Source organism: Bufo gargarizans, chromosome 2 (genome assembly GCF_014858855.1).
Source record: "Bufo gargarizans isolate SCDJY-AF-19 chromosome 2, ASM1485885v1, whole genome shotgun sequence".
NCBI lineage: Eukaryota > Metazoa > Chordata > Amphibia > Anura > Bufonidae > Bufo > Bufo gargarizans.
Window position 1 is genome coordinate 212,424,725 of NC_058081.1, and position 25,223 is coordinate 212,449,947.

The 25,223-nt window shown below is 42.4% G+C and overlaps 1 protein-coding gene across 1 annotated transcript; it reads left to right on the forward strand.

Moving 5' to 3' along the window:
- Positions 1-10,810: 10,810 nt before the first annotated feature.
- Positions 10,811-24,090, forward strand: LOC122925375 (carboxypeptidase A1-like). The gene is made up of 11 exons (XM_044276728.1): positions 10,811-10,875; positions 17,909-17,990; positions 18,344-18,478; positions 19,550-19,654; positions 19,759-19,860; positions 20,686-20,784; positions 22,007-22,117; positions 22,257-22,347; positions 22,645-22,844; positions 23,632-23,716; positions 23,903-24,090. Exons 1-11 carry the CDS (start codon positions 10,811-10,813, stop codon positions 24,088-24,090), a joined length of 1,263 nt encoding a protein of 420 aa, XP_044132663.1.
- The last annotated feature ends 1,133 nt before the right edge of the window (positions 24,091-25,223 follow it).

A 25,223-nucleotide genomic window follows, 5' to 3' on the forward strand; every position in this document is an offset into this window, starting at 1 on the left:
AGCTAGTCTGGGGCGGGCTTTTACTGGGAACAGGCAATGTGTTGGGTTGGTGCCTGTTCCCCATGCTCCAGTCCGGGATTTTGGAATATGCCCATGTCCAGGGATGGTATTTAATCCTGTTGTTGGACTTGGGTGTGGCTCCCAGTCTGGGGAAGGAGACAGAGTTTTTGTGATACACAGTCCTGCTGGAGGCTCTGGAAAAGTGGTCTCAGCTGGGCTGGCTGAGGGGCCACGGGGCTAGGTGCTAGCCGGATTGTTGGGGACACTGTGACGCTTGGGCACAAATAGTCACAAGGCCGGAGTCGGGAGGACTACTGGGCCACACTCCCTTATAACGGCACTGGACTTTAGACTGTTTGTGAACGGTGCTCTGTACAGCCAGGAGGCTGATGGACATTGGGCTGGGAAAGCTGCATGTTATGACCCTGTGTGAACGGTGCTTTAGGTGAGTCAGGTTATGTTATGTTTAGTTAGAGCCCAGCTGGGCAGGTGTTTATTTTGTATCATTTATGTTTGTTTTGCTGAGGTGCCAAATAAAGCGATGTTGTCATGCCCTGCTCAGGTTATGTGCGGAGGTCTGCCAGGTTAGCAGCACGTGTGTAGCTTTTTGTTTTTGTTTTGGAGTTGAGCTGGATCCGCCTCCCTTCAGGTGCACTGGATGGGGTCATTGGTATGAGTTTAAATCTCGCCCACTCCCAGTGTCCTGTGCGGGTTATAGCTTCTGTTTTGCTCAGTGGAAGGAAGGAAGGATTTGCTGTTCCTGCTCAGTAACAAGATAAGTTTGTTTTGTTTTTCTTGTGGTTGTCTGTCTAGGCTGTTAGATAGATGCCTGCCCCCTCTAGGTCCTGAGGGAGCAGGCTGCCTCTTTCCCCCTTTCACCATCTTAGGGATTTTAGGGAATTTTCAGCATAGGCACGGGGACACGTTCATTCCCACCTTGAGGGTCTGAACGTGGGCATAGAAGTCTAGGGAGAGCTGGTAGGGATTTGGCAGGAGGTGACCTTTATCCCCAGCTTCTTGCCTAGAGACTTGTTTGGTGGTATTCTGTTTATCTTGTATCCTGTCCAGCATGACATTATAACCTGCCAATACTTTGACTGCCATTTCTCAGCTGTTTTGAGATGGAGTCAATTGATGCACTAGTTGATCGCATGCAGGGATTATCCCTAAAGGTTGCTGATCTGGGTAATTCGGTCACACGGTGTCAGAATGCTCTGGCATCAGGTGCAATAGGAGAAGGTCAAATTTATGGGGAGCCTAAAGTCGCTCTCCCTGATAGATTTGCAGGGGGTTTGGATGACTTTATCTGCTTTAAAGAGTCATGCAAGCTGTATTTTCGGCTGCGTCCATCTTCGTCCGGTGATGAGAGTCAAAGGGTAGGGATAATCATTTCCCTGTTTAAAGGGGACGCGCAATCCTGGGCCTTTTCTCTGCCGTCCGGTTCTCGGCCCTCCGGTCGGTGGAAGAATTGGGATTAATTTATGATGATCCAGATCAGGTCTCGAAAGTGGAATCTAAGTTAGATAGACGTATTAGAGAGAGGTGTAAGGTTCCCTCCGCGCAAGGGATCCCTTCTGTGAGGGGTTTCGTCTCACCTGCTCCCCAGGGTGATATGACATAAAACTCTGGGGTAGGGGAGGAACCCATGCAGCTGGGTCAGGTGTCTATCCATTCTGGTAGTAGGAACTTTAGGAGGCTGCATAAACTATGTTATTGCTGTGGGAAAAGTGGTCATTTTATTTTTGCTTGTCCTTTTGTTAAACCGCATGTTGATGAGAAAGAAGAAAAAAAAACATCTCTGACTCTTGGTAGTGTGAATAGGGTGGTGGAGCAAGCAGGTATGCAAGCTCCCTGTAATACTCGTTTTTTCCTTCCAGCTATGGTGGCGCTAGACTCAAGATTTTTTTGTTGTTGAAGTATTCATTGACTGTGGTGCTGGGGTAAACCTTATTGATTTTCTTTTTCTTCAAAATCTGGGTCTAAGTACTTGCACTTTAGAAAGAGAGATTTTCGCAATTGATTCTTCCCCTCTTTCTCAAAGGAGTCTCACTCATATTGCTCATGGTATTCAGTTAAGGGTGGGTGATTCACATGTTGAGATCATGTCTTCTTTTGTCATGAAGGACTTGCCCGCTCCTATAGTCTTAGGGTTACCGTGGTTGACAAAACATAACCCAATTATAGATTGGCAAGCAAGACAGATCATTGGTTGGAGTGAATTTTGTTTGGACAATTGTCTTGGCACATCTATCTCTGGTGTGTCTACTACGGCTTTACCTCAGTATCTCTCAGATTTAGCAGATGTCTTTTCTGAGGGTGGGGCTCAGGAATTGCCCCCTCATCGTGACTATGATTGTCCAGTTAATCTCATCCCAGGGGCTAAGTTACCAAAGTCTCGGCTTTACAATCTTTCTCAACCTGAAAGAGAGGTCATGCGGAAGTATAGAGTTTGGCAAAAGGTCATATTAGGCCATCTAAGTCTCCGGTTGCAGTTGGTTTATTCTTTGTAAAGAAAAAGGATGGATCGCTAAGACCTTGTTTGGATTTCCTCGAATTGAACCGTATTACGGTCCGTGATCCGTATCCCCTTCCTTTGATCTACAATCTTTTTGATCAAATTGTTGGAGCCAAGGTGTTCTCCAAGTTGGATTTAAGAGGGGCCTACAATCTGATCAGAATCAAGGAAGGGGATGAGTGGAAAACTTCAACACGCACGAGGATCATTTCGAGAATCTGGTTATGCCTTTTGGGTTAACTAACGCGCCAGCGGTATTTCAGCGATTCATCAATGAAATTTTCCATCATTTTGTGGGGAGGTTCGTGGTAGTTTACTTGGATGACATTCTAATTTACTCTCCTGATCTGAAGACCCATCAGGATCACGTGAGACAGGTTTTGTCGATCCTTCGGGAGAATAAATTATATGCCAAATTGGAGAAATGTGTGTTTTCTGTGCAGGAGCTTCCGTTTCTGGGATATCTGCTTTCTGACTCTGGTTTTCGCATGGACTCCGAAAAAGTCAGGGCGGTTCTGGAATGGGACCGACCGGAGAATCAGAAAGCTTTGATGCGGTTTTTGGGGTTTACTAATTAATATAGAAAATTTATCTTGAACTATTCTACCATTGTAAAACCTTTGACCGATATGACTAAGAAGGGCGTCGACGTCTCTGTCTGGTCGGATTAGGCATTGCAGGCCTTTTCGGCTATTAAGGAATGTTTTGCGTCTGCTGCCATTCTGGTGCAGCAGGATGTGTCTCAGCCATTCGTGGTGGAGGTAGATGCATCAGAAGTGGGGGTTGGAGCAGTGCTGTCGCAGGGTTAATCTCCTGGCAAATGGGTTCCGTGTGCTTTTTTTTTCCAAGAAGCTCTCGGTCGCCGAAAGGAATTATGATGTAGGAGATAGGGAATTGCTGGCCATTAAATTGGCCTTTGAGGAATGGTGTCACTGGTTGGAGGGGGCGTCTCATCCCGTTACGGTATATACAGATCATAACAATTTGTCTTACCTGCAATCTGCCGAGCGTCTGAATCCTAGACAGGCTAGATGGTCACTGTTCTTTAGCAGGTTAAATTTTGTGGTTACTTTTCGCCCGGGGGTTAAAAACGCCAAGGCGGATGCGTTGTCTCGCAGTTTTCCTATGGGACGTGATTCAGAGGATCCTGCTCCGATTTTGACTTATGGGGTGGTGGTCTCCGCTCTGTACCCTGAATTGGAGATGGAGGTGTTGGGGGCCCAGGAGGGGGCTCCTGGTTCTTGGTGGTATGTTCACCTTTGATCTTGTGTCCCGGAGGTTCTGGTGGCCCGGGTTACGTAAGAGTGTTGAGGATTACATAGCAGGTTGTGAAACCTGTGCACGGTCAAAGGTTGCTCACACTCGACTTTCTGGTTCACTTCTTCCTTTATCTATTCTGTCTCGTCCTTGGACGCACTTGTCTTGGGCTTTATTACGGTTCTGCCGAGTTCCTCCGGGAAAACAGTAATTTTGGCGGTTGTTGACTGTTTTAGTAAAATGGCTCACTTTGTATCGTTAGCTAGTCTGCCCAATGCCAAGACTCTTGCTCAGATTTTTGTTGATAATATCGTGAAATTACATGGCTTTCCCTCGGATGTGGTTTCGGATAGGGGCATGCAGTTTGTCTCCAGGTTTTGGAGGGCGTTCTGCTCTCGACTTGGCATTCAACTTTCGTTCTCTTCGGCTTTTCATCCGCAGTCGAATGGGCAGACAGAGCGTACTAATCAAAACCTGGAGACCTACTTGAGGTGCTTTGTGGCTGAGAATCAGGAGGACTGGTCCTCATTCTTATCCCTAGCAGAGTTTGCTTTGAATAACCATAGGCAGGAGTCCACGGGTAAGTCACCATTTTTTGGCGCATACGGTTTTTATCCTCAGTTTGGTACCTTTTCTGGGACTAGTTCCACTGGGATGCCAGAGGAGGAGATATTTTCTTCTGCCTTGTCTTCTATCTGGCGGAGGATCCAAGTGAATTTGGAGAAGCTGGGTGAGAGGTATAAGCGAATGGCTGACAAGAGACGTATGACTGGTCCGGACCTGTGTGTGGGTGATCTGGTGTGGCAATTTACTAAAAAATATTAAACGGAGAGTACATCTTGGAAACTGGGTCCAAGATTTATTGGACCTTACAAAATATCTGCGGTGGTCAATCCAGTAGCGTTTTGTCTGGATCTTACGCAGACTTGAAGGATCCATGATGTGTTCCACAGGTCTTTACTGAAGAAAAATGTGAAACCGGTGGAACCATCGCCATTGCCTCCTCCCCCTGTTCTGGTTGATGAAAATTTAGAGTTCGAGATCTCTAGGGTTCTCGACTCAAGAGTTCTTCGGGGTATCCTTCAGTACCTGGTACACTGGAGGGGATGCGGCCCTGAGGAGAGGATGTGAGTTCCAGCTGTGGATGTTAGTGCCAGCCGACTGGTGAGGGCTTTTCACAGATCCCACCCGGATAAAGTTGGGCCGGGGTGTCCGTAGGTCACCCGTAGAAGGGGGGTACTGTCATGCCCTGCTCAGGTTATGTGCGGAGGTCTGCCAGGTTAGCAGCACGTGTGTAGCCTTTTGTTTTTGTTTTGGAGTTGAGCTGGATCCGCCTCCCTTCAGGTGCACTGGGTGAGGTCGTTGGTATGAGTTTAAATCTCGCCCACTCCCAGTGTCCTGTGCGGGTTATAGCTTCTGTTTTGCTCAGTGGAAGAAAGGAAGGATTTGCTGTTCCTGCTCAGTAACAAGATAAGTTTGTTTTGTTTTTCTTGTGGTTGTCTGTCTAGGCTGTTAGAGAGACGCCTGCCCCCTCTAGGTCCTGAGGGAGCAGCCTGCCTCTTTCCCCCTTTCACCATCTTAGGGATTTTAGGGAATCTTCAGCCTAGGCACGGGGACACGTTCATTCCCACCTTGAGGGTCTGTCTAGGCAAAGAAGTCTAGGGAAAGCTGGTAGGGATTTGGCAGGAGGTGACCTTTATCCCCAGCTTCTTGCCTAGACACTTGTTTGGTGGTATTCTGTTGTATCCTGTCCAGCATGACAGATGTTTGGACATGAAACTTGGTGTCTGGCGAAGACACATGTGTGAATGACCCCCCCGGAGAAGAGCTATCCCCCACACCCCCTATATCCTACAAATTGCCGTATATTTAAAATACACCAGCACATACAATGAACCTTCCTCCTGGTCCTTTGAAAAAAATATATCTGCTGACTATAGCTGAGTGGATAGCAGCTTTAGGCCTCTTTCACATGAGTGAGTTTTATGTAAGGGTGTGATGCGTGAAGCAAACACATAGCATCCGGACTGAATCCTGACCCATTCATTTCAATGGGTCGTTGTACATTTGTGTACGTTTTGCACGCATCATTTTTGCGTTCAGGAAAAATCACAGCATGTTCTATATTTATCGTTTTTCACGCAGCCCTGGATCCATAGAAGTGAATAGGGCTTGTATGAAAAATGGATTGCACCCAGATGCAATGTATATGTATTCCAGATGCAATGCGTTTTTCACTGATGGTTGCTAGGAGATGTAGCTTTTTCAGTTCACAAAAAAAAATTATTGTACCTGCGCGGAAAAACACTGAATACAATAGCAGACAAAACTGAATGAACTTGCACGCCAAACCATCAGTTTTTTCCTGAACAGATCCTTACACAATCTGTATCGTTAACAGATTTATTTAACCAATCACTGGCAACCGGAGTCGTCCCAGAAGATTGGAAATTGGCAAATGTTGTGCCCATTTACAAGAAAGGTAGTAGGGAGGAATCGGACAACTATAGGCCAGTAAGCCTGACATCAATAGTGGGGAACATAATGGAAAACATACTTAAGGAGAGGATTGTGGAATATCTAAAATCCCATGGATTGAAAGATGAAAAACAGCATGGGTTTATTTCAGGGAGATCATGTCAAACTAATCTTATAGATTTTTTTGATTGGGTGACTAAAACAATAGATGGCGGAGGTGCAGTAGACATCGCTTATCTGGACTTTAGTAAGGCTTTTGATACTGTCCTACATAGAAGGCTTATCAATAAATTGCAGTCTTTGGGCTTGGACTCCCATATTGTTGAATGGATTAGGCAGTGGCTGAGGGACAGACAACAGAGGGTTGTAGTCAATAGAGTATATTCAGACCATGGTCTTGTTACCAGTGGGGTACCTCAGGGATCTGTTCTGGGACCCATATTGTTTAATATCTGTATCAGCGAAATTGCAGAAGGCCTCGATGGTAAGGTGTGTCTTTTTGCTGATGACACAAAGATTTGTAACAGGGTTAATGTTCCTGGAGGGATACACCAAATGGAAAAGGATTTAGTAAAACTAGAGGAATGGTCAAAAATCTGGCAACTAAAATGTTATGTTGATAAGTGCAAGATAATGCACCTGGGGCATAAAAAGATCAGATTATACAATCAGTGATACAGTCCTAACCTCAGTATCTGAGGAAAGGGATTTAGGGGTCATTATTTCAGAAGACTTAAAGGTAGGCAGACAATGTCACAGAGCAGCAGGAAATGCTAGCAGAATGCTTGGGTGTATAGGGAGAGGCATTACCAGTAGAAAGAGGGAGATGCTCATGCCTCTCTACAGAGCACTAGTGAGACCTCATTTGGAGTATTGTGCGCAGTACTGGAGACCATATCTCCAGAAGGATATTGATACTTTGGAGAGAGTTCAGAGAAGAGCTACTAAACTAGTACATGGATTGCAGGATAAAACTTACCAGGAAAGATTAAAGGACCTTAACATGTATAGCTTGGAAGAAAGACGAGACAGAGGGGATATGATAGAAACTTCTAAATACATAAAGGGAATCAACAAGGTAAAAAAGGAGAGAATATTTAAAAGAAGAAAAACTGCTACAAGAAGTCCAGTTTTAAATTAGAGGGGCAAAGGTTTAAAAGTAATATAAGGAAGTATTACTTTACTGAGAGAGTAGTGGATGCATGGAATAGCCTTCCTGCAGAAGTGGTAGCTGCAAATACAGTGAAGGAGTTTAAAGGGAACCTGTCACCTGGATTTTGGGTATAGAGCTGAGGACATGGGTTGCTAGATGGCCGCTAGCACATCTGCAATACTCAGTCCCCATAGCTCTGTGTGCTTTTATTGTCTAAAAAAACCTATTTGATACATATGCAAATTAACCTGAGATGAGTCCTGTAAGTGAGATGAGTCAGGGACAGGACTCATCTCAGGTTAATTTGCATATGTATCAAATCCTTTTTTATTACACAATAAAAGCACACAGAGCTATGGGGACTGGATATTGGGGATGTGCTAGCGGCCATCTAGCAACCCATGTCCTCAGCTCTATACACAAAATCCCGGTGACAGGTTCCCTTTAAGCATGCATGGGATAGGCATAAGGCCATCCTTCATATAAGATAGGGCAAGGGGCTATTCATAGTATTCAGTATATTGGGCAGACTAGATGGGCCAAATAGTTCTTATCTGCCAACACATTCTAGGTTTCTATGTTTCTATGTTCGTGTCAAAGAGGCCTTATAAGCAGATTAAAACTGCGAGTCTGTTTTGATCCCAAGTATGTTTTGCCTTGTGTGTGATGAGATTAACCATTTAAGGTCCCAGCCAATTTTCACCTTAAATGGGTTGTCACTTCAGCAAATAGAATTTCTCATGTAAAGAAAGTTAGTACAAATCAGTAACTATTGTACTGTGATTGTCCATATTGCTTCCTTTGCTGGCTGGATTCATTTTTCCATCACATTATACACTGCTCGTTTCCATGGTTACGACCACCCTGCAATCCATCAGCGGTGCCCATGCTTGCACACTATAGGAAAAAGCACTGGCCTTTCTAGTGCCCGGGACTGTGGCAGCTCAAATAGGCTAGTTCTTATTTTTTAGCAGCCGCTGAACGTCCTTTCCTCACTGCGCCTGCGCCGAATACTGAACGGCACGAGATTTACACTGCAGACACGGCCGGCAGGAGAGCAGCGCTGCCTTGCCCTGTCAATCAAGAGAAGAAGGGCGTGAAACGAGGTGGGCAAACGGAGCCTCTAGGAGCAGGTACATGCCCCCCCCCCCCCAGCTCTTAGGTTCTAATTAGCATATTATAAAAGTTAGTTTTTCTTAATAAAGGCTTTAGGCAGTGAGATGGCACTAATATAGTTATGTTCAGCTGACATTAGCACATCGCTAATGTCAGCCAGCTTAACACCCATTTTTCAAGTCACAGAAACCCTTTAATAATAAAAAAGGTGCAATAAAAATATAATCAATATTCCATAATTATTAAAATGCTAGTGCAATAAATAAATTCAATGCTATATCGCCAATAAACTTGAAAAACAAAAACCACAGCATTAGTGTCATAGTGAAAAAAAAATAAAAAATTTGCTCCTTCATTCACAATCTTTTAATAATTGCACTTTCTTTATCTTATTTTTTTCTTTCTTTTTTCATCTCTTAGATCCTTCTTTTTTCTGTCTCAATGGCTGCACTTGTGTCCCCATATTTTCTGTTCTCCATGAAAAATCTTCTAATTATCAGTATAATAATAAAAAATATGAAACCATAAAATAATTTTTTTATTAAATTCAAAAGAATTAACTACACAGAAAATCCCCTTATTAAAGATACTACCTTAAAGGAAAGTACTAAACCCCACATTTTCATTAAGCCCTTTAGGGGCAACAGTACCCAATCTAAATATCCACCTACTTTCCAGCTGTGCCAGCTTTTTCCATTTATCGCCTCCTCTTAATCCTAGGTGGACTATATTGCTTTACACGATCCACAAGGGTATGAGCCTAATTTTTGTACCCCAACTCCAGCCGTGGTTTCTGGTATATAATGGTTATGGACTAGCTAGAATGTCCTTTAGATTTTAATATCTCCTTGTAGTCATCAGTGGTCTATCTGTTATACATCTTCTTAAATTAGTATCTGTTTTCAAAACTTCCCAGTGTTTCTTTAGTATATCATTTATCTGTCTCCATTGTTTATTGTAATTCGTTATAAATCTTATCTCCTGTCCATTAGCCTTTTTATTTGTTTCATTAGGACCTAATAGTTTTTCCCTCGTTTTTTGGCGCACATTTCTAATTCCTTATTTGATCTGTCTATTTCTATATCCTCTTTCTTGAAATCGTCTCTTCAGGTCTATAGACCGATTCTTATACTGTACTTTATTAGAACATATTCTTTTTAATCTCAGGAACTGACCTGTGAGGATTCCATCAATAGTGGGTGCACTGATTCTGCATGTAGGAGGGCATTCACCGCTGTTTGTTTTCTATAAATGTCTGTCTCCAACTTTTCTTTTTACCTTTTAAGGAGTTATCCAAGACTATATGCCCGGGCCCCTCACAATGAATATACTTACCTGGTCCCCGCACCACCACTGCAGCTTCTCCCCGTGCGCGGATGAAAACATCTGGTGTCTGGGTGAACAGCCAATGGCAGGTGGGGACGGGGAAGAGATTCCCTAGCGTCACCCGCCAATAGCTTGGATAAGTAAGGCTATTTTCACACTAGCGGCAGGACGGATCTGACAGGCCAATCACCCTGTCGGATCTGTCCTGCCGCTATTTTGCTGTGCCGCCAGCCTGCCGCTCCGTCCCCATCGATTATAATGGGGACGGGGACGGAGCTCCGGCGCAGCACGGCAAAAGGCCATCGGACTAAAAGTACTGCGACTTTTTAGTCCGGTGGCCTCTCGCCGTGCACTGCTGTGCTGCGCTGGAGCTCCACTCCGTCCCCATTATAGTCAATGGGGACGGAGCGGCAGTCCCGCGGCACTCCGAAATAGCGGCAGGACGGATTCGACAGGGTGAACAGCCTGTCGGATCCGTCCTGCCGCTAATGTAAAAGTACCCTAAAAGCATAAAAAATGTTATTACCACATAACGTGACACGTGCAAAAATAGGTTCTGTCTTTAAGGTAAAAATGTCCTGAAGAAGTTAAAGATATGAAATGGAAATTTTTTAGATGATTCATAAAAAATATAGTTTACCAAAAAGAAGTACGGTAACTGTTATATTTTTACAGACACATACACACATCTATACTTAGTGCAAAGTGCAGAATCGTATGTTACCAGAATATTGCTTGAAATTGCATTAGCAGGAAATGCCTCCTATTGATAAAAAAAACAGCATTTAAATATAGTAAGCACACGAACAGATGCTTTGTTCCCGCCATGTTAATGAGGTATATGTGGGAATAAAAACAGGTGTCCAAAAGCCACTGACCAATCCTACAGTAGTCTCAGTGTAGTCTATGAAGACAGACAAGTATATATACAGTGCATTGTATGTCAGTATGCTAGCAATTCCAAGATGAAGGGTGTTCTGGCATTACTTGCCTTGGTGGCAGCTGTCTCCAGCATGGAGAATTACAGCGGGTAAGTTCCACGTCTTTAGGTATACTGTCCACTCCTTATATCATTGAGGTATATGTAGAAGTTCTAAAGCCATGTTTTTTCTTTGCCTGCTGTGAAAGCTTTTTATTTTTCAAGCTTAAAAATGCTATCATAAAAACAGCAGTTCATATACTAATACATGTAACTGACGAAGCTGATCGTGCCAGTAGTGAGCAGGAATTGCTGACTGGCCAACCATGAATGCTCAAAGACCAAACTAAGACCAGGGTCTTTGACAACACCATTCCTGATTTCCGTTCTGCTCTATTAGAAGAACAGAACAATGAAAATAACGGTACTGTCACGAGGGTGTCAAGAGCCACATCTGACTCCGTTATACCCGGGGTCAGGAAGTCGCAGCGGGTGGCTGAGCGCTCTATGTCTAAAGATCACGTTGTTTCTTAGTGATTGTTTTCTGTGTTTGCCTTGCAATCCTTTTTGTCTCACTCAGGGATCCGTAGCTTCTCCTCCTCAGCTGTTTCTTGTCTGCCACTCCCAACCTCCTTATATTCTCCTCTCACACTTCTCTAGTTGCCAGTTATAGAGCTTCCTGCCTGGACTTCTATACTGACCCACTGGAGCTGTGAATCCTGGTTGTTGTTCCAGAGTGCTACCCTCCAGATCCCTGTTGGGCTTTTTGTTGTCTCCTGTTGTCGCCCACCTGGGATTATATGTTGAGTCTGTATTGTCTGTCCTCCCCTTGGTGTTTTCCTTTAGAGCTAGTGGTGCGGACTAGTGTTCCCACCGCCCTGTTCACTATCTAGGGCTCATCTTAGGGAAAGCCAGGGTTTTAGGCACGTGATCGGCGTACGGGTGAGGAACCCGTCTAGGGACGTCAGGGCAGCCAGGTGCCAGCCGCAAGGTGAGTCAGGGGTCACCACCTTCCCTCTCACTTGGGCAGGGCCTTCCTCTTTCCCTCCCTCTGTGTCACGTATGTGATAGTCACGCCGATCGTGATAGGTACATAACCGAGACTACAATGGAGTCTGTTCAGCTTCTGTTTGAGATCCTGTTTTTATACCGGACATAAAGTTTTTAGTCTTTTTGATAGAATCTGCGACATAGGCTCCGACCACAGTAGGGAAAATGTGCAGCAGATCTTGCTAAAATCCTCCGGTGTTTCATCTGCTGGAAAAGGACTAGGTATTGCTTTCATAATTGCAGCAGGTCTTCTGCTTTCAACCTTTGCATCATGAATGCTAAAATCCACAAGTAAAACCCCTAGCATTAACTGAGATGCTGTAGAATGAAAACCCACAGCACTTGTCAGTTTACATTGCAGCTTTTATGAAATCTCATCCACTTTGTTTATACTGTAAATGCTGTTTTCCGCATGAAGTTCTGCAGAGCAAACTCCGTAGCACATGTTTGGCCATACCCGTACCCTCAATGAGTGGATAGCAAGAACAAGTGCATCAGCTCTGGGGCAGTATCTGACCAAATCACAAATAGTGGGTAGCTTTATAAAACCTAACGCATAATAATATCATTCAAAAATAGGCCCATAAAGTTATAAAAATAGTATTACATTGATAACAACTGCAAGCTGCATACGTATTAATTCATACAGGCAGAGTGATCAAAAGGGACCCAGTTAAGGGATAATGGTAAATGATAGTTGAAGAGAAAATACTAGACAGAGGGACACAATGCTGGGTCTCTTACCCTAGGTGTCCCTAATTCTGCCTATATCAGATCCTCACTACCAAACCCTAGAACATCCCTGTTGTCCGTTTTTGACTGCCCAGCTTCATCAGACAGATGTGAAAAGGGTCCAATCACTCCTGACGCCACTGGAAATCACATAAATCAAAGCCTTGCCATATAAAGCATTTGCAACTCCGTGTTCCTGCCTAACTTGGTCAGAAATATATAGGATAACACCTGTGTTGCTATATGTAACAGGGTAATAAGGTATCCCTATAATGCACAAACAAATGTCCCGACGCGTTTCATCGGCATTTGCCAACTCCTCGGGGGACTAGTATGCTATTATGGCCAAATAATGCCAAGTCATGTTTCAAAAAGGGATGATCAATATTCAAAATAATGTTATGTCTTGATGATCCCCAAATCAGCTACAAGCAAGGATAATGTGATGTGATCAACCTAGGTAAGCTATAATCAATGCTCAAAAGTAATATAGTGATCAATCCTGTAAACTGAATGAATCATTATGGCCAGATATCGCCAAAATATATTTCATATACATTCAGTAAGGTATGCTCAAATGCTCAAAGCAATAGTTTGATGGCACAAGATCACTATTTTATTAGTATACTCATCTGTTCAATGTTCGATTTGCATTGCTCAGAGGAAGGTGGTGCGGGTGTCCTCCATAGCGTCCTGCGTATGGCAGCGGCGGTATGGATACACTGGCGGCCCGTTAAAAAAGCCGCGCTACTCCACTCCATCCACGCCCCCTCTATGTCATGTGACCCGATCACATGTTAGATCATGTGCTCATCTCGCGGTCACGTGATCGGACGGATCCAGGAAGTGCTTCAGATACAACAGTGCACTTGTAACCCGGCAACTGCCCAAACTTATGATGTTGCAGGTGGGCGGGATAGTCGCGATGGAATGGTTCAGCCTAATGGGCAAAAATAGTCATCCCCATGCATCGCTAAGATTGGAAACGTGCCCTGGGGGTCTGCAAGCATAGCGGTCCTCAGGGAAATATCTCAGAGTTCAACAGGCTGATTCATAGTCTTTTTCTGGCATAGTAAAAATTACCTGCAAAACGTAAATATCACAACAGCTGTTATGCAGGGAGGAAATGAAAGACAAATACTTATAGACCAGTTCATGATCCTATTATAAATGTAGAGCATCAGGTTCATAATAAAAAACACTGATCGCTCTAAAGAATATCAGGGCAGGGTGGAAGGGGGGCCTACTAAGCTGTAGGGTACACCCGTGATGATGTTAAAACAGGTCCACTCAGGGGATCAATTAAAGGTCAATATAACAGCCAAAAAACAATTGGTCATTTAGCCCCTCTGGGTGTACCGTCTTAAGTTGAAAAATCCACCGCATTTCTCTCTGTAAGACCCTTCTATGCCAATCTCCTCCTCATCCTGGTCGCGGGACTGTCTCAATCCCTATAAATTTTAGATTTGAAAAGTCACCATTGTGCATAGTATCGATATGCTTAGCGTAGCCAACAGTGTTTCTCTTTTATTTCTTATATCACCCAGGTGTTCGCCCACCCGTCGCCGTAATTCACGGGTGGTTTTGCCTATGTATTCCAGGCCACAGTCACAGTTTGCCTTATAGATCGTCAGTTTGCCTTAGTGCGGCAGTTTATAAAGTGTCTGATCTGATATTCTTTATCTGTGACATTACTCCTAAAAGAGCGTCCCTGGGTGTTATGTGGACAAGCCACACAATCACTGCTGTGATAACATCCCATAGGACGATGGAGCCACATTTCAGTTTTACTCGGTGGCTCACTAAAGTGGCTGTGGACCAGACGGTCTCTTAAGCTAAGACCCCTATGATATGTCACTTGTGCAGTCACCAAAATCACTTTCTTAATGTCAAGATCAAGTTGGAGAATTTCCCAATGTTTGCTCAGGACCTCCTTGACCTCCGCTGATACACCATCGAAGTTCCATATGAGGCGTATGGGGCTATTTTCTGTCCCTTTAGGTTTAGGATACAGCAATTCGATACGACTACTGTCGCATGCTCTTCTAAATGCTGACCTAAGACCTGAGTCGGGATAGCCCCTCTCCCGAAATCTCTGTCGTAAATCGTCAGCTGGTTGTTTAAAATCTTCCCTAGTGGAGCAATTCCTCCTAATTCTCAGGTACTGCCCCACCGGGATCCCTCTTTCAAGGGACTGTGGATGATGACTACTCCAATGTAACAGAGTTCGTGGAGGTGGGCTTCCTAAATGTTCTAGTTTGAATCACACCCTCTTGGCCCCTGGATATCTGTGTCTAAAAAAGGAAAAACATCAGTTTTGAAATCTGATGTAAATTTCATATTGATTTCATTGATGTTTAACTCCAGTACAAAGTCAACAAAAGTATTTTTCTTCGCCTTTCCAGATGACAAATATATTGTCTATAAACCTAGCCCAAAAAATTACTCTTGTACAATAGGTATAGTGTGAAAACACTACCTTCGTATTTGTGAGATACTAGTGATCTCTTGGGCCGTCTTGAGGGAGTCTCACTGGAAGATGACACATCTCTAGCCTCTATTGATGTTGAGGCACTGTATTCCTCCATTCCACACACATTAGGATTGAAAGCAGTAGAGACATTTCTCAACACAAGAGGCTGACAATACCAGGGCCATAACCTATTTGTCTTGTGCCTATTGGAGTTTACTTTGACGACAAATTACTTTTTGTTTGATGGTGTCCTTTACCACCAGCTCAGGGGCACTGTGATGGGGAGTTCTTGTGCCCCATCATATGCTAACCTGTTCCTGGGCTGGTGGGAACGAACCTTGGTATTTGGCAATATACCTATTGTACACCTTACAAGAGTAATAATATGGGCTAGGTTTATATACTATATATTTGTCATCTGGAAGGGCGAAGAGAAAGACTTTGTTGACTTTGTACAGGAGTTGAACATCAATGAAATCAATATGAAATTTACATCAGATTTCAAAACGGATGTTCTTCCTTTTTTAGACATTGAGATATCCAGGGGCCCAGAGGGTGTGATTCAAACTAGAACATTTAGGACTTTTAGGAGTAATGTTACAGATAAAGAATATCAGGTCAGACACTTTATAAACTGCCGCACTAAGGGGGTGCAAACTGACTGTGGCCTGGAATACATACGCAAAACCACCCGTGAATTGAGGTGACGGGTAGGCGAACACCTGGGTGATATAAGAAATAAAAGAGAAACACTGTTGACTAAGCATATCGATACTGTGCACAATGGTGACTTCTCAAATCTAAAATGCATAGGGATTGAGACAGTCCCGCGACCAGGACGAGGAGGAGATTGGGATAGGAGGGTCTTACAGAGAGAAACGTGGTGGATTTTTCAACTTAAGACGGTACACCCAGAGGGGCTAAATGACCAATTGTCTTTTGGCTGTTATATTGACCTTTAATTGATCCCCTGAGTGAACCTGTTTTAACATCATTACGGGTGTACCCTACAGCTTAGTAGGCCCCTCTTCCCCCCTGCCATGATATTCTTTAGAGCGATCAGTGTTTTCTATTATGAACCTGATTCTCTACATTTATCATAAGATCATTAACTGGACTATAAGTATTTGTCTTTCATTTCCTCCCTGCATAACAGCCGTTGTGATATTTACGTTTTGCAGGTAATTTTTGCTATGCCAGAAAAAGACTATGAATCGGCCTAATAAACTCTGAGATATTTCCCTGAGGACCTCTATTCTTGCGGACCCCCAGGGCACGTTTCCAATCTCAGCAATGCATGGGGATGACTACTTTTGCCCAAAAGGCTGACCCATTCCATCGCGACTACCTCGCCCACCTGCGACGTCATAAGTTTAGGCAGTTGCCAGGTTACAAGTGCACTGTCGCATCTGAAGCACTTCCTGGATCCGTCCGATCACGTGACCGCGGGATGAGCACATGATCTAACATGTGATCGGGTCACGTGACGTAGAGGCGGCGTGGATGGAGCGGAGTAGTGCAGCTTTTTAAACTGGCCCGCCAGTGTATCCATACCGCCGCTGCCATACGCAAGACGCTATGGAGGACACCTGCACCACCTTCCTCTGAGCAATGCAGATCGAACATTGAACATATGAGTATACTAATAAAATAGTGATCTTGTGCCATCAAACTATTGCTTTGAGCATTTGGGCATACCTTACTGAATGTATATGGAATATTTTTTGGCGATATCTGGCCATAATGATTCATTCAGTTTACAGGATTGATTACTATATTATTTTTGAGCATTGATTATAGCTTACCTAGGTTGATCACATCACATCATCCTTGCTTGTAGCTGATTTGGGGATCATCAAGACATAACATTATTTTGAATATTGATCATCCCTTTTTGAAACATGACTTGGCATTATTTGGCCATAATAGCATACTAGTCCCCCGAGTAGTTGGCAGATGCCGATGAAACGCGTCGGGACATTTGTTTGTGCATTATAGGGATACCTTATTACCCTGTTACGTATAGCAACACAGGTGTTATCCTATATATGTCTGACCAAGTTAGGCAGGAACACAGAGTTGCAAATGCTTTATATGGCAAGGCTTCCATTTATGTGATTCCCAGTGGCGTCAGGAGTGATTGGACCCTTTTCACATCTGTCTGACGAAGCTGGGCAGTCAAAAACGGACAACAGGGATGTTCTAGGGCAGTGATGGCTAACCTTGGCACTCCAGCTGTGGTGAAACTACGACTCCCAGCATGCTCTGTTTATTTCTATACAGTTCTGAGAGCAGCCAAGCAAGGGGGGGTATCTTGGGAGTTGTAGTTTTACCACAGCTGGAGTGCCAAGGTTAGCCATCACTGTTCTAGGGTTTGGTAGTGAGGATCTGATATAGGCAGAATTAGGGACACCTAGGGTAAGAGACCCAGCATTGTGTCCCTCTGTCTAGTATTTCCTCTTCAACTATCATTTACCATTATCCCTTAATTGGGTCCCTTTTGATCACTCTGCCTGTGTGAATTAATACGTATGCAGCTTGCAGTTGTTATCAATGTAATACTATTTTTGTAACTTTATGGGCCTATTTTTTGATGATATTATTAAATGTTAAGTTTTATAATGCTACCCACTATTTGCGATTTGGTGATTAATTTAAGGGTTTAGTTCTAAATATTAAGAATTTGGTTGACTATACTTATTTGGTTGTGTGAATTCACACAGTATCTGACCAAATAACATCGATATGTGCACCAAAACTCACTTTAACATGATTCTTTAATTCAGTTTTTATTGTCATTGTATTGCTTGGATTTACTGCATCATTGGAAATGCTAACACTGATAAATAAATACCAGTAACATTATATTATTCCCTAATGTTTCTACAGACAACAAGTCCTGCGAATTCTCCCAACCAATGAGGAGCAGGTGAACCTGGTTCGGGACCTGGAAAACATTGAGGATCTGACGGTAACAAACTCAATCAAGTATAAAGTGTATATAATATATCAATAAGTGAAATTTATAAAGGCAATTATTCAATTCTTTGTATAATTTGATGAAAAATAATTATTTTTTTTTTACAAAAAAGTGGTGGTGGATAGCTCCTTGTTTGTTTTCCTGTGTTAGGGGCTATAGTGCTCACTACCTTATAAGCTCTGACTAGCCCCCCCCCCAAGCCTTCTTCAGAGCAGTATGAAAGTCTTAAGAAATCTCCTTTTCTGAGATTTCTATAGCATTTTATTAGGGCATTTTGTGCCGAGCACCGATGCTGCAGTTTTGTTTCTACTCAATGGTTAAATTAACCATGTTTTGTTTTACAGATTGATTTCTGGCAGGGACCCTCCAGACCCAATAGATTCATTGACATCCGTGTGCCATTCTTCAGTCTGCAGGATGTAAAGATCTATCTGGAGTTTCACAATATCCAGTACAGCATCATGATCCAAGACCTGCAGGTAGGTGTTGGTCTCAGCATAGAAAAGTAAAATTAGAGTTCTCATTTTCATTTTGGATGAATTGAACCTCATAAGTCGTTCAAAGACATAGGAATATAAACATGTTCAGTGCTGTTCAGGAAAAGTATGAAAATTCGAAGTCTAGCTATTCACTGATTCTTTAAGCCAACTACACAAAGAGTGTGAGAAATCCAAAGTGTATCTGCAGCAAATCTGCAGCAGCACAATCCAAACCACATGGCGCAGATTTTGTTGCGGAATACATGCTGTAATTGGTGCGGGTCTGCCTCAGATTTCACCCCCTGCACTGCAAAGAAGGGGTGAGACCAACTCCATAAATTGAGAAATCCACAGGTCAAGTTATGCACAGATTCCGTTACAGAAATTTTCTGTAGTATGTAGATAAGGATCTCATCCACATCGGTGCTTTTGTATTATACTGATGTTTTGGAGTTTTTTGTACAGAATTCCGCTGAAGAATTTAGTTTAACCACATCATGTGGCAGTATTCCAAGGATATATGTACATGGTGGGGATTTGTTTGGGCAAAATCTGCATGAAAAATGCAATAAAAACACACAGAAATCTGCACAATTTATTGTGGATTTTGGTGTGGTTCCGCTGCTGAAATGCATTGAAATCTGGACCAAACTGTCAACCTGCGGGTTTTCTGTGTATTTTAAAAACCCCATTGAAGTCTATGGGGAACAACCAAAATACATCCACCGTGGATGCAAACAATTGACAAAGCCGCATCACATGTCATTGTCCATACATACATTAACTTTGCTGGAACTGTTATTATGGTGCACAAAAAGCGCGTGTAATACGCATGTGTGCATGCACCCTAACACTTTTAAAAGTAACGCTTTGAAAAAGTTAATTAGTAAGGACCGACTGCTTCCTATATCTAGTGGTGTATTTACCGCTACGACTGCTCTACATTTTAAAATGTGCACAATTGCATTTAGATAAAGTAGACACAATGTCTTAGCATTGATAGTGAAATCTACTGGTGAATGTATTAAACAGAATATCTTCATTTAAATATATATTTTCCTATTTTACCAGACTTTGTTGGATGAAGAAAGAAAAGACATGAAGATTGGACGTGCCATGGAAAATGCCCGTTCTACTGACACATTCAACTATGCCACGTACCACACCTTTGATGAGGTTAGGGTTGATGTCTGCACATTACTACAGCCCTTAGGCTCTCTTTTTTCACCAAATACACGCCGACATAGACAATGTAATGCTTACATGTCATGTGTTCACAGATCAACAACTTTATTGACACTCTGGTGGCTGAAAATCCTGGCTTGGTGAGCAAAATCGTGATTGGCAGAAGCTATGAGGGTCGCCCTCTGAATGTTCTGAAGGTAAGACTGATCCATGATTTGGGTACATTTAGACATACGGCGTAAGTTCATGTGTATTTTCGTCTCCACTTTGTATATGACATTTTTTATGCATCTCTCAATGATGCCTATATTTTTTCTTTTTAATGATTTATGACAAGTTAATTTCCTATATATCACATTACATTTTATCGCTTTCAAGCATATACAGATCAGAGCTTGTATGAAAGTTACTACCTATATCACATTCAAATTGCCATTTAACATGCCCAATAGAAACAAAACAAGAAAAAATATAAAAATAAAAAATAAGGCGTATTTGTCTTTTCTTCCGGTTCCTCCAATCCTCCACCCTTCTTTTGACTTTTAATGTTATAATCGCACCAGTCTTCTCAAGAACAAGTCATTACAGTAGCTAATCCATGGACCCAACCCAAAACTTCCTCATACTTTGCATCTTTTATCGAATCTCAAAGCATCTATTTTCTCTCCATACATGATATTAACCTTATCCATTACACGTGTTACATTGAGGCCACTATTTTTCTGCAAGGTTTGCCCCTGGAGATTGCATTATTGAACTTTTTCAGTTGTAGCTTTATAGTTATGTATAGTGGTGGATCGCACAATTTGATGGTTCTCAGTAGGCTGGTTTGTTTAATCAAAGTATAGTTTTGACATAAATCCATAGGACACTCAAGTCATACAGGGGTGGGTAGTACTAGATTCTATATGCTCATTTCATATCAAATCATAAACAAGCATGGATCGGCCAACTATGGAGTTCATGAAAAGAAAAACCTCAGTGGTTATTACATTAATTCTGTATTCTATATTCTCTTCTAGTTCAGCACTGGCGCTAACCGCCCAGCTTTCTGGATTGATACTGGAATTCACTCTCGTGAGTGGGTTACTCAGGCCAGTGGTCTGTGGTTTGCTAAGAAGGTATGACATGACATTTCATTTTGCAGTGTGTTTATGAGTTGTGGAATTAAAAATGTGTTATAATATGTATCGTGCCTCAACTGTTATTTTAATCATAGCCTCTTAAAGGCTATGGACACCTTTGGGGCAACATTTTAAAAATGATTATAGTATTCTACAATTCTTTTTTGCTAAAAATCACTTATTTCAATTGTTCTTTATTAAAATGTTTCAAAAGTGTTTCTTCTACAGCTTTCAGTTACAGTGTATTTGCAGACTAGCAGGCTCTCTGCTTCATACTGAATCCATCGGAGAACTGCTCTGTCAGCTGAATCTGTATCTCTTATCTGTACTTCCTAACAGCTTTTAAACACTCACCATAGCTACATTCTTATAAGTTTGATAACAATTTACCATAAATGAGTGTTTATGAACTGTCAGAAGTTCCGAGGAGTTCAGAGATAAGGGCTACAGATACAACTGAGGAGTTCAGAGGTAAGGGCTCCAGATCCAGCCTGCTAGTCTGCAAATGCATAGAAAATGAAAGAAGAAAAACTGTTAAAAATGTCTAATAAGGACCAATTGAAAAAAAATATTTTAGACCAAAATGAGTAGAATGGAATAATAAAAATGCCATCAAAGGCATCCATAGTTATCATTTCCCTAGTATATTTTTTATAAAGGCCTAATTTTAAACACTAAGGGGGTTTTAGACACCGGTCTTTATAACCCTTGCACTGGCGGTGGATCTGCTGAAGTGATGTACAGGCGCCAGTCTCTACATCACTTTGGAGCATCCACCACTGGCCTAAATCTACGCCAGCTTCCCTGCTGGCATAGATTTAGAACATTTCCTATGCCTAAAACAGGCTTAGAAAATGATAAATGAGATGGGCTCGGCGGCCCGCCCTCTTCCGCTCACACCATGTCCTCTATTTTAGACCTGGCGTGAGCTTGGAAAAGTCGCAGATAGCGGCCCAAATAACCTTTGTGCCGCAATCTGTGCCAGATATACGTATATCTGATATATCTTATGGCGTATATCTGATAATAAATGACCGCCTAAATTTTTCAATGCTGGGACAAAAGTTAAAATTTAGAACAAGGACATCAGGAAAAATAATGAAACTTGTATATATGTAGTAGAAAGCCGTATATGTAATGGTTTCAGCAACATATGGAAGACAGAAAAGGTATCTATATTGCGAGATATCAATTATCACATGCATTTTATTATCTGCAGATTGTTACAGATTATGGACGTGACGCATCTCTTACTTCCACCCTGAACAAATTGGACATCCTCTTGGAAATTGTGACCAACCCTGATGGCTATGCTTACACCCACTCCAGAGTAAATATCCCATACTTGGTTATAATTAAAGCTTTATTTTCTCAGTTTCATGTCTTCTTCCTTTACATGCCATCAGATTCGCAGATGCGGTGGAGTTTCTAAATTAAGCACTTCACCCATTATCATTATTTTATTACAGGACCGTATGTGGCGTAAGACCAGATCCCCCAATCCTGGCTCAACCTGTATTGGAACTGACCCTAACAGAAACTGGGATGCCGGTTTTGGAGGTAACAATGCAGAATGCTCTATTTTACATTCTGTCTTAATAGAAAAGTAAAAGACAAAGGCAGCGCCTCATATGTGGGATCATCTGGGTACGGCAATAATGTAGCAGTTAGTATTTCTCATTCCTTTTTGTTTTTTCAAAAAAACTAATGTGTGTACTATAGCAGCTCAGCCTTATACACTTCAATGGAGCTGAGCTGCAATACCAGACACAGCCCATGGACAGGTGTGGCACTGTTTCCGGAAGAAAGCAGCCATGTATTTCTAATTCTGTACAACTCCTTCTTTTTTAAATCTAGGTGGTGGATCAAGCTCAAACCCTTGCACTGAGACCTACAGAGGACGTGCTGCACATTCTGAACCAGAGGTCAAGGCTATTGTTGACTTTGTGAAGAGCCATGGCAAAATCAAGGGATTTGTTTCCATCCATAGTTATTCCCAGATGCTCCTCTACCCATATGGCTACACCACTGCTCCTGCTAAAGATGCTGCTGAATTGGTACATTCTTTATTCATGTTATTAGTGGTGTGGGGATCCGCTCTGGTAGGCAGTGGTAGCGAGTGCAGTATATAGGCAACACAGAATGGTCTTGGTGTAAAACACGATGCTTTGTTTATTCACACGGTGCATATTTGTGAAAGACGGTGCAGTTCATAGGGAGGGTGGTCACACACAACAGCAAAATAATAGTTCAAACACAGCAAGTCCCTGCTGCAGGCTACTTGAGGCCTGTTTCAGTCACATAAAGCAAAGTCTATTTAAAGCCAGGAGTAATGTCACCTTTTTCTCCTTGGTGAATAAGTCCCATGGGTCTTGCTTCTAGCCACAGGACACGGATCCCTCCTGGTTTCAGCTGCAGGATCCTGCACAGTCCTCCACAGGCCTCAGCACACAGCCCAGCTCACCTCCACGTCTCACTCTCACAGCCAGAGAACACAGAAGCTCCACATTGCGCACCACACCCTTGTTGCTGGTCAGGTTTTAACCCTTCCCTGCAAAACCTGGCCTGGACCGTGGGGAGACAGGCACCCGCCCGCATATCTGCCTGCTCCCAATAAGAGCCGACCCGGATCCGCTGTGTTAACAGCATAACCGCTGCAAAATGCACTTTTCTGGCTCTTACTCCACCGGGGCCAGGACCCCCGGTGGCACGTACCTCCCGTCTACTACCACCCCAGGTACTCTCCTACAGTGGTTATAGTAAGAAACCAGATTGTATATGAAGATATGGGAATCTTAGTTTTATTGTTATATTATATATCTTACTCTACCTTTTTGTATACAGAACAGTGTTTCTAGAGAAGCAGTTAATGCATTGAGATCCCTGTATGGAACACAGTACACATATGGAGACATTATTACCACCATCTGTAAGTACTGCTTTTACTTGGTATTTTGTGATTGAAATTACTTAAAAATATGGTAAAAACCTACTTCCATTGAAGACAATCAGCTAGAATGGCTGTCTGTATTGATATGTTATGAACATATGAATAATATGTGTTGTTCTTCTTCATGTCTTCTATCGTTAACCACTGAAAATTCTTGCTCTACAGACCAGGCTAGCGGCGGTACCATAGACTGGACCTACAACCAGGGCATCAAGTACTCTTACACCTTTGAGCTTCGTGATACTGGCCGTTATGGTTTTGCCCTGCCAGCTAACCAGATTATCCCAACTGCTGAGGAGACCTGGCTGGCCCTTACTAAACTCATTGAGCATACTCGTGATAACCCTTATTAAGTAACATGAACCATACAATACAATAAAGATTCTTACTGAGACTAACTAACTAAACATTTATTATTTATCATTTGCGGTTGTTTTTGTGTCTACGTTTTAAGTCTCTCTTTGCATTTTATGTCTGCACCAAATTTATGAAATGGTGCACCTTAATAATATTTTTGGCGTGACCACAATGTGGTTTACACTTATATGTGTAAAAGTAGATCAGGTGTCCCTGGCATAGGTCGCAACTTTTTTGCAACATTTGAAATTGTCGCAAATAATAAATGTAGTCTAAAACAGGTGTAAGGCTACTTTCACAAATAAGGTTTGTACACAAACATAGAAGAGGATTCTTTACGGTAAGAGCCGTCAGACTATGTAAATGTCATTTTGTTTTTTTAGGACGTTTGAAGGCTTAGAATTTTAGAAGAGCTTTTACAAATTTATAAGAACATTTTCAAACCCATTTTTTTAAGGACAAATTCAGTTATGAAGTCAGTTTGTGAGGCTTACATAGTAGAAACCACCCCTAAATAACAATTTTAGAAACTATACCACTTAAATTATTCAAAACTATTTTACAAACTTTATTAACCCATGTTTCCGTAACATTTAATGAAAATGGAGGTGAAATTTCAAAAGTTTCAATTTTTTTTGCAGATTTTCCTTTTTAATAATTTTTTTCTCCTGTAAGGCAAGAGATAACAGTAAAACAACCGTGGTTGTAAAACTGCTGTTTGGGCACACAGCAGGGATCAGAAGGGAAGGAGTGTCACATGGTTTTTGGAGGGCAGATTGTGATGGAATGGTTTTCAGTTTTTTTTTTACAAGAAAATGTTCCTTTAGGCCCAGATTTTTAATTTTTTGGGGGGTTACAGGAGAAAAAGGACCCCCCAATTTGTTACTCATTTCTTACTGCATGCGGCAACATCCTGTGATCATAAACTGCTGTATGTGCACACTGGATGGCTCAGAAGAGAAAGAGCTTCATGTGCATTTGAGACCTAGATTGGTGATTAATACTGCACTGGCCGATAACTGCTGAGGCTCTGAGGTGAAATAAAAAAAGAAACCCACAAGAAGTGACCCTATTTTGGAAACCGTACCCCTCACAATATGTACCAAGGGATGTAGTGAACATTTTGACC

What these genes read in the sequence shown, in the direction of transcription:
- LOC122925375 (XM_044276728.1), top strand. Translation starts at nt 10,811, where the DNA reads ATGAAGGGTGTTCTGGCATTACTTGCCTTGGTGGCAGCTGTCTCCAGC. An exon ending in CGTACCACACCTTTGATGAG is followed by an intron (nt 19,655 to 19,758) that starts GTTAGGGTTGAT and finishes ATGTGTTCACAG; the next exon opens with ATCAACAACTTTATTGACAC. An exon ending in AGACATTATTACCACCATCT is followed by an intron (nt 23,717 to 23,902) that starts GTAAGTACTGCT and finishes CTTGCTCTACAG; the next exon opens with ACCAGGCTAGCGGCGGTACC.